At 37.1% G+C, this 10416-nt stretch overlaps 1 protein-coding gene across 3 annotated transcripts; it reads right to left on the bottom strand.

Moving 5' to 3' along the window:
- Positions 1–424: 424 nt before the first annotated feature.
- On the bottom strand, positions 425–10352 carry GTF2E1 (general transcription factor IIE subunit 1). 3 transcript variants are annotated; one of them, XM_081941674.1, is made up of 5 exons: positions 10262–10352; positions 8882–9416; positions 7358–7559; positions 4901–5142; positions 425–2209 (listed from the first exon to the last, which is right to left on the bottom strand). In XM_081941674.1, exons 2-5 carry the CDS (start codon positions 9327–9329, stop codon positions 1779–1781), a joined length of 1323 nt encoding a protein of 440 aa, XP_081797800.1. In that variant the 5' UTR covers positions 9330–9416; positions 10262–10352; the 3' UTR covers positions 425–1778. The 3 variants fall into 3 exon arrangements, with proteins under 3 accessions (XP_081797800.1, XP_081797801.1, XP_081797799.1); XM_081941675.1 differs by having other exon boundaries at positions 10223–10309; XM_081941673.1 differs by having other exon boundaries at positions 426–2209; positions 10205–10345.
- Positions 10353–10416: the final 64 nt, after the last annotated feature.

Here is a 10416-nt window from a genome sequence, read left to right on the forward strand (position 1 = left end):
CCCTTGAATTATGTATTTATTTCTTCCATTTGAAAGGGGGACCAACCAAGTTGGAAGACTGCTTTTAACTGTCAATACATCATGCTCAAATTCTCCAGAAGATCTGCATTCCCAATGGTATTTGAATGCAAAACGTACTTTTGAACTATCATTCATACAGCCTTAATATGAAATACATATACACAGTAGGACAAGGACATTGTGATGGACAGACAAGCATTTTGCAGGAACAGCTGTATATAGTTCAGTAATTCTTCAAATATTATTAAAATAATATAAAACACTGTTTAAAATGCTTGTTTGCAATCTAAAAACAATAGTCCTTAATGGAAGCATCACATTATTTTATTTATATTTTAAAGTAGAACAAAATTTGACTATCGAAGTATCTGAAAGTTATAAAAGGCAACACACATGATCACTAGCTTTTCAATTCTCAAGCCTGTTAACTTGTACAATTCTGATATATAAAAATGGAATATGCAAGTAATGCTGGTGCTTTAAAATACAATTATTTTATCTGTAGTCTACCACTATTCCAAAAAAATGCTTAATGATATATTTTCTTTAAAAAAATGTTTTAGAAAGTTAAATATCACAAAATTGAATTTATGAAGGTACCACTGAAATATTAAAATAGACTCTGTCATGCTCTGTATTGGCATCTAAAGCCTGCATAATTTTTTAAAGTACTAAAGCTGTTTAGATTTCTATTAAAACAATATATTGCTTTCCCCACCATTTACTTGGATGATAGTTCCTACCGTAGTCATGACACATATATTTTACTGGACAAAGTCCAGGTTTTATCAAAGGCAACTTTCTGCTTTTCTCATTCTTGTTTGTTAAGAAGCAACTTTTTTGTTTTCGCCTTTTCTTCGTGGATTATGTAACATGTAATTGGGACTACTCTTTCTGGAAACTAAGTGAGGTTTTATTCAAGCAAACTAACCATCCAAAAATGGGATGTATAACACCACTTCTGGAAAAGGTAAGAAAATTTGATTCAAGTTATATTTTAGCAAAGTCACCTCCTTGGAAATTTTAGCACTGCAGATGAAATTATTAAATGATTTTTTAAAAATCTACTAAGTTAGCAAAGAAGAGTCACACACTGATATCATTTTTTAAAAATCAGATAAATTTGAAAAGATTGCAGTGGCTGGATTCAGTTTTTTTGTTTGTCCTTTACAATAACTCCTATTTTCAGCATGCCTTCTGCAGAAATAATGTACACCATAGTCCCGAATACTCACTAATTTAACGTGATTGTATTTATACTCTCTTCAGCCACAGGTTCTTTCTCCCTACCCTCACCAAAGATATATGGCAGGCAAGCATTTAGCTTGTCCACCCATTGGAAATAAGGAGCCCATATAGTCACTATGCTTGAAAGGCAGTAAGTTCTCTCAACTATATGATACAAGCAGATATGTTAAGAGTAAACTAAAGATAATGCCTTCTATAGTACAATCCTCTTTTCGAGGAAAAATAATAACTCATCAAAAAAGCATTCATATTTTCCAGGCAAAAATAAAATAAAAATAAAAAAGTATAATGCAATGGAAAACCTGTAGACTAAACATAGTGCTGTGTGCACAATGTGCAAATAAGGGAGATATATCTGGATTGACCGCAGGTTTCTCACACCTTCTTGCATTTGTGGTAGCTCCTTCCCTACGTTCTGATCTTTGACTCCTCTGTTGAGTTCTAATTCTTTTGCTTTTTCAGAATTTCCAGTTGAAGATCACCTATCACTGCTATTCAGGCAGAAGTAGTTAATCAAACATATCTTCAAACATACGTTGGCCCATAGCTATATATTGCTCTTTCTCCTCCACAGTCATCTGTGACACAAGCTCCGGCCGCTGGTTTACTTGGCTGTAAGAAAATGGATGTCCTGCCACCATAACAATGGGGTCTTCAGTCACTACCTCAAACTCATCCTCATCATTGTCATCTGCCAGCCCATAGAGAGTTGTAGGAGCAGTGGCTGTACAAGGAAGGGAGTCCTCATCAGATTCACTGGTCTCACTCTCGGAATCACTGGCATTTGTGGCAGATAAAGGAGCAATCCCTCCCATAGCAGCCGTAGAGACAGAGGAGGTTTTCTTTTCATGGATGAGCAGAGCACGCATTACCTCTTCATTATTATCTAGTGCTGCCTGTCCCTCTTCGTCTTCATGTAACATGTTTATGTCTTGACCACCTGCAAGAAAGTATTTAAATAATTTAATTATATTCATTTGGACATGACAGTATGCAGATACTTACTTTGCTGCAACAGACAATGTTGTTAGGTACTATGCAATCAAATTTATTGGATAATGATGTATGGCTTGTAGTTGGGACTCAGCATTGTAGAGTAGATTCAGTGTGTATCTAATTAGTCATATTAAGATGTTTTATACCTTGACAAAGTCCAAAAACTAACTTTTTATGCTTCCCTACACCCATCTAATGTTTTTAGATTCTAACCTTAACTATGTATTTTTAATTTATCTAGCTTTTATATGTTCAAGCTTTTTATAATTCATTTTAGAGTTTCACTTTTTAGATCCCTTATAGTATAGTCTTTATTATTGTACAAAATAAATACAACGATATTGGTTATGTTTCTTTTTGGTGATATTATCTCACACTCTTATGCTGTACTATGACCTTAATAAAGATTGGATTGGATTTTTAAAAATGCCTAAAATTTAAATAGGGGATATGTAGCAATTTACTGCAAAGCACTGAGTACAAATAACAAGATAGCAAAAACAGAAGAGGAGTTATAGAAAAAATATTAATTATACAATACTTTAAATTTAAGCTCTACTAATTATTAAGTACTGACATGGTAATGAGCATATGGAATCATGAGTTTATGTGAATATAAATGTATATAAGCAAAATTATATATTGGTTAATGGCAAACAGAATACAACAGGAATCAGAAAATTAAGGACTGGCTTTGCTGCAATATTTTTTTTTCTGAAATTATTATTGCAAAGTTACTTTAAAAACAGTAGATTCTAAAAATATAAAACTTTTCCTCAAGAAAAAGGCATGTTTTATCCATGTAAATCTGTTTATTGACTTGCATACTATGATATCAGTTGTTTTATATAACAGAAGAAAGAAGGACTAATGTAGTGACTAGGGGGGAAATTTGTAAAAATTCAAGTGTCTCATTTACACAAACAGAAAAAAACCACTACAAAACTTAAAAAGCTGACATTGCAAGAGAGAAAACAGAAGCTGTAAATTGTAATAGGAGCAAATACATCATCACAAGAATTTACACTGCAGCAAAATAAAAAAAATATTTACTTGTAGTGTGTCATGGATTCTTTTTAGTATACCCAAATCAATATGCTCCAAAACCCAAGAGATTCATCACAACCATACATTTCTTCATGGTTGTAAAGGAGTATTAAGCCTATGTTAGATGTATCTATTTGTACAACGTATGGTTGGGACAAATCCAGTCCTTTTAGTACTGTCTTCTTACATAAAGCATCTTTTATTTTCTGCAATGCTACCTGGCATTCTGTAGATCACTGTACTTTGGAGGGTTCTGTTTTTCTCATTAGGTCTGTTAGAGGTTGAGTTATAGTAGAGAAATGAGAGATAAACCTTTGGCAATAACCCACTAAACCCAGGAAAGAGTAAATATCTTTGTTTGGAGACTTCCACCTGTTTCAGGATTTCTACCTTTCCCTGTTCTGGCTTTATCTCTTCCTTATCAACCATGCACCCCAAATATCAGGTTTCCTATATCCTAGATAGTACTTTTCTGAGTTTATGGTTAAGCGAGTCTTTTCCTATACAATCTATTGTTAGGCTTAGGTGTTGAAGGTGTTCTTCCCAGGTCTTTCCCCCTCCATGGTACAGATGGCACCTCCTATGTACCCTCCCTGACCACCATGGTGCCACGTATGCACTCCCTTTCTTCCTTATGCACCTTACCAATCTGTGCAGCATCCCTTGCACACCATCCCTGACACTCCCTCACATTCTCTTGCTCTATCCCTCATCCAGCAGCAGCCACTTAATTGCCTGCGAGCATGGGACTCAGAGGTGGGCTGCTGCCAGTTTGGACCAGTTCAGGTGAACCGGTAGTTCTGACCAAGGGCTGGGCCCACCTATCCACACCGGCACTATCCCGTCCTATATAATTGTTGTGTGTTTGATGCCGCATGCGCTCTCCATTTTCGCATTCTGGGCAAACCAGTTGTTATACTATGTGACGCCCACCTCTGCTGGGACTTGCTATTTCCTGCTGGTTTCCCCACTGACTTTGGTTGTAGGAAGTCAAGCAGGAAGCTACCTCGCCTAATGACAATGGGATTCAGTTAATGATGGCAACTGGGACTGCATGAATTATCCTCACTAAATGCTGTGGTCATGCTTTATAACCACATTGATTGGGGGTGGAAATTTCAATCCCAATTGCCATCATAAGTTGAGTACTTCTTGTACCATATATTCCGCCGTAAAAGGTGACTGGGTGTATAAGATGACCCCCTACTTTCCGCGCTGCTGGGCTTTTGTAGTTTGAGCTCAGCGTCTTCCTCCTCCAGACCGCCAGCCAGACCTTACTAAGCCATCCCAGCTCTCATCCATTCACGTGCCTAGGCGAGGAGCGTCAAGGTTATCGATTGAAAGGCTGGCATCTGCGCTGGTGGCAGCGCGGCTTTTTGCTTGCCGGCGTTTTTTGTTTTGGTTTGGTTTTTTGGTATGGCCTTTCTTATACCCGGCATATAAGACGCCCCCCCCCCCCCCCCAATTTTTGAAATAATTTTTGGGGTTAAAAAGTGGTCTTATGCGCCAGAAAATACGGTAATGTATATGCTTCTCTATTTACATTCTTTTGGATTTCATAATGTTTTTCTCCTTATACCTTTCTTACCTTCAGTGACCTCATTAGGATCATAAGCACCCTTCACTGTGCTTTCCCGCAGCCAGACTGGTCTCTCTCTGGGTAGCTTCCCTTCATTTGCTGGCTGATGTGTATCTTCTTGATCTTCCATGTTAATAATTACATTCTGAGTGTACATGTCCCCATAAGAGGGACCCTTCGTTGTCCAGGCTTCTCTGTGCTGCCCACTTGCTAAACTACTGTTTCCCAATGCACCAACAGCTCGTTCTTTGCTGCATACAATCATAAACAGATATGTTTGGATTAGAGAAATATTGTACATTATCTTAGTAAAATTCTTATAACAGTACAATTTAAAGGCTAATACATACAGCATATCCAATATTGTAAAAGGTCATTAAGACTTCTCAACAGGATCATCAATAATACTCATTTTTAAAGGATTTAAAAAGCACCACACACTTATTACAGCTGGATTATAGAAATGCCATCCGTTCTAGAGGAATGTTAGAAGCAATGGAAATATAAACTTCGGGGATATTGCAGCCTTATCATTTTTGTCCATAAGCTCCTTTTTGACCTTACTTTTTTTAAATTTATCACATCTCCCTCATAGAGGAATTCTGAGCATTGTACAAATAAAGACACAGCTCCAGACAAACACATGAGTAAAACTATCTCCAATGTTTGTTTTCTAAAAACGCCTCTGTGAGCCACCTATGTACTCCTGGAAAGGTAGTCCTCACTTAGTAATGATAACTGGAATCAGAATTTCCATCACTAAGGGACATGTCTGTAAAGTGTAAATTATATGACCAAACCACTTAGCAACACAGTTCCAGCACTTCTAGTTTCCATTGCTAAACAAATTCCATAGCGTTGATAAGCACAATTATCATGTGGTCACCATTTGTAACCCCCCTGTTGGCTTTCCCAGAGATTTTGCTTGTTAAAGTTTGTTTATTAATTAGAATACTTTTGAAGACTTTTATTTTTCTCAATATCTCAAAAGATATGCAGAAGGGAATCAGCCACGGTCCATTGATCTCAGATTTCCCCAGGGCATTTTTTTTTTCCCCTGACAACTAAAGCTTTCTTAGTTTAACTCTTGAATGTCAGTTTAGGCAGTTCAGGCCTAGCAAACTTTTTAACATCGTGACAGAAACCAGCAGTGAAGGTTGCAAATGGCAATCATGTGATCATGGAGATGCTGCAACCATCCTAAGGACTTGTTCAGCACCATTGTAAGTTCAAACTATTGCTGAATAAGTGGTTGTTAAGTGAGAATCACCGTTAACCGTGGTGCTCTGCAACATGACAGCTTACCATTTATTTTTTTACTTAACATAATCTAAAAGTTATTAGTCAGACCGGGTACAGAATGGAATAGGCATTCTGAGTGGTACTACAGGCAACAAGTTGCCCATTTCTACAGATGGGATTTTATCATATCTGCAGATGATCTAAAATTAAGAATGGATAGCCAGTGCCAAATAAAATGGAATCAGTACAATAGAATATTTGAATTAAAAGGGGCCTGTAGGTTACTGTATCCAATCCCTACTTACTGTCAATCAGGTAACAACTGTATTAACATCGTAAAATGCTATATATTATGTGACTTATTTTGCTAGTTGTTAGTACATTACTGCATTTATTTGCTTCACTCTGTTGCTGTTCTTTTACATTTTGCTGGTCATTGATAACATAAATATTGATTGAACTGCTTACTGCAGAATACCTATTAAAAAAGCTTAACAGATTATTTTTCAGCAAAGAGCCTATGAACTCTCAGGAATTCACTCTGTTAATCTGCTCTTACAGTTGTATGTTAATATTAATATGTCTCTGTTGTGTTACTACTTAATATTGCTTAGTAATCGAATCTATGCATTCGGAAGCAAGCATTGCTGTAATTAGTGGAACCGAATCTCAGGTACACATGGATGGGATTTCAGATATGCAATGAAAATGTTTCAGTCTTTAAGATACTAAGAACTCTTTTAAAAAAGCCCTCAAAACTCTTTTAATTTCACAAGATACTAACTTTTTCTCTATGTTAAGATTTGGATTAAAGAACAATCTCATTGTACTTTAATACTCTATTATCCTATATAAAAATGTATTTGAAGAAATAAAAAAATTGTCTTCAATTCTGAAAAAGAAAAAATGTGTAAATTGAAATTACAATAAAATGAACCATAGAGGAGAAACAACATGAAATCTTGTTTATACACACACACAAACCTTATATAATGTCTAAAGATATAATTCCATGCATGATTACAGCCAATTTATTAAAATTTATCAGATATTTATGTTGGCAAATGTGTTTAGTATCATACTGGGATTATACAACCATCATCTGTAGACACTGGGCTAAATCATAAAGGTCCATATGCAATGACATATATTTTTAGAAACAGAATTTGAGAAGTCTGTCAACACTTGACTACCAAATTCAGACAAATTAATACTCTGGCCCACCTCTGCTTCAATGCAAGAATCTCCATAGGCTCAGGCTCAAGTAATTCATAAGCTAAATTAACATCCTCAGTCTCACGAAGCAATGCATAAATAGGTTCTATTTGTTCATTGAATCGTGCTACAAGTGTCCTTGCATCCTTTTTAGGCATTGCAGATTCATCTTCTTCCACTTCAGTCTCACAAAATGTGCAGCGAAATATTCCTATACAGAAAATAAATCAGTAAAAATTAGGAAATATAAAATGCTAATTAATTATTAAATTATTTGATGGGTTGTGCAGAGTAAAACTATTATTTATTTAGCAAAAAATTAAAACATAGAGAAGGCAAAAGTATTTTACCGACCTTTTAGGTGGTAGTTAATTTACTTAACTGATGACTCCACCAATTTATGGTTTTAAAAAAAGACTGGACAAATTCATGGAGAATCAGTCAGTGAGTGGCTAACTGATTCGAAAACTGTTTTATCTTCTGAATCAGAAACAACCTTCCTTCAGTAGCAGCTGCCACTGCTCTCCTGGCTAGGCTCCTGAGCTTCCTGTCAGCACTTTGTTAGCCAAAGTGCCACAAAATACTGGACAAATTAGGCAGTTAGTCTAAGTCAGCAGGGCTATTGTTTTCTCCCTTGTGCCAGGCCTCCAAGTTCATGAATGTGTACACATGGGAGAGAAAAAAATGTATAGAAGTCTGATGTGAACATGACAGAAAATGAAGTGCAAAGGATGTGGTGGAGAAGAGGGTATCCAGCTCTGATTATGGTGTTAGTCAAGTTCTCATCCGCTATCAGGCAGTCCTCAACATGTTCTGACATATGACCTTGTCACGATGTTAAAAAGTTTGCTAGACATGAACTGACTGAAACTGACACTGAAGAGTTAAACTGAGAAAGCTTTATTGCGCAGGTCATAAAACAAAGTTATCTGAAAGTGATTTATTGTGCATGCTTCACACATTCCAGAGCTTTCCTTTTTTGTCCGGCTGCCAAGTTGGCAGACGGAGCTTTTATTATCAAAATGTAACAATTTAGTTAACTTCTGTTTTATTTACTTTTATTATTTCCGTATTAAAGTTTGTTTATTAATTAGAATATACTTCTCAAAGACTTTTATTTATTTTTTCTTAACACCTCAATGATATGCTGAAGGGAATCAGCCCGGTCCATAGACCTCATTTTCTCCAGGGTGTTTTTTCCCCTGACAGACCTTGTGGCAAGAAAGCTTTTACAGATAAAAAATGCAATTTTGCAGGATCCCAGAAGCATACTATTTCTGCCCTCTGGTACATCATTCCTACAAAGGTCCATTTGGCGCTACTCTACTTTAAAAACACCAGGGATAAGGTCCTTTGGGTTCTAGCCAAGCATTTTCATTGGAAAGAACCAAAATTAATTTTTATATAGTTCCCCCATTGCATCATTTAGTTTTGAACAACCAAATATATAGGCTTTTTCTATCCCTAAATCAACTCTACCAGATAAGATGGCAAATTATTATTTCAGCCCTTTGAGGAATTCTTGTATCTTACCTGTATTAGGTTCAAACAATTGATTTGCCTCTAAATCTGTGAAGGTACTGCAACAAATAGGACACCTGAAAGAGGCTCGGTTGGTGGAGTCTCTTTCATCTGTCTCAATTCTTCTTCTCATATGATCCAACTTATACTTCACCACATTGACCAGTAGACGATAATTAATAAAGTAGAAATTGTGCCTGGTGGTCTTCCCATCTGGAGCAGTCTCCACTCTCATCCTGCATTTGATAAACTTGTCACCTTTAAGAGTGTTGAGAATTGCTCGCAGCTGCTTCCGATCAAACTTCAGAAGCTCCAACATGTCTTCTTCCTTTACACATGGGTTCCGAATTAGAATGTCCAGAGCCAAAGCATGTTCAGTGCCATAAAAACCACGTACTACATACTTAGCAAGGCGTTTCAGGGAAGCTGGGACCTCCGTGAGAATGTCTGGATCTGTCATAGCTGTTATCTTGCAAAACAAATATTATATTCAAGTTCTTGTTTTCTTCCACTTAGCAGTATCAAATCCACTGTCCACTGTAATTAACTATAACCATAATAAATAACAGAAAATTAGAAATGCATATATATAACATTACTTCTAATCTTCTTGCCTTCTTCACTATTCTTATACATGCAGAAAAAAAATCTATTGTATTCCTATCTTCCAGTCTGTACAAGAACTACAAGTATGTGAAGACTAGATCAATTAATATGGCATCTAAGGCACAATGTTTCATTAAGAAGACCAACGGGTGAAAGATTGCATTACACGGTGGACTATTGTTCTGTCTACCAAATGTCAGCTGCAAACTTCCTGGTGGACACTAGATTGCCTTTTGTAGCCCACATCCGGAAGCTTGAGTCATGGCCCTAAGCATCTTTCTTCAAACAAAATGGGAGGAAGAAAAATATTTTGAAAGATTGAAAGATGTGGGAGTATTTTGCTTCAACTACTTATATACTTCTTTCCAAAGGAAAAGTCAGACTTTTTCCTTTGGGTGTGATGAGTGGATGAATGACCAACTAGTAAATTTATTTAGTCAATGAACAATGAAATAGACTAATCCATGTTTGTGCAGTGGCAGACGCACTTGGCTCCCGATGCTACCAACAGAAAGAAAAGGCCGAATGGAGCCAACTACACAATAGAACCCTTGTCCCTGGCATACTACATTTCAACCTGCAAAAAACGGGCTATTACGACCGCGTTACATAGAGGAGGATTCAATCCGAAACCCAACCCCTCACTGAAACTAGACAGGAGGGACGGCGGCTTCCTTTCACTCCCGATCGCCTCCGCGTTCGGAAACAAACAGATCGAGACCGTCTCACCCAACGAGTCTTACTGACACGCGAAGCTCCCGAACAAATTTCCCCGTTGCCGCTAACCTCACAAGTTTGCTTCGAGGCGGCTGCAAATGAAAGTCCGGCCGTCGCGAAACGTCACTGCCGTGCGACACGCTATGTTCTACTTCCTATCTCATTAAGAATGCCTCCCCACCCCCGCTCTTGGGGCCAATTGGAATGAAAAGAGCGTGTGATCG

Source organism: Natrix helvetica (genome assembly GCF_964273705.1).
Source record: "Natrix helvetica genome assembly, chromosome: 2".
Lineage (NCBI taxonomy): Eukaryota > Metazoa > Chordata > Lepidosauria > Squamata > Natricidae > Natrix > Natrix helvetica.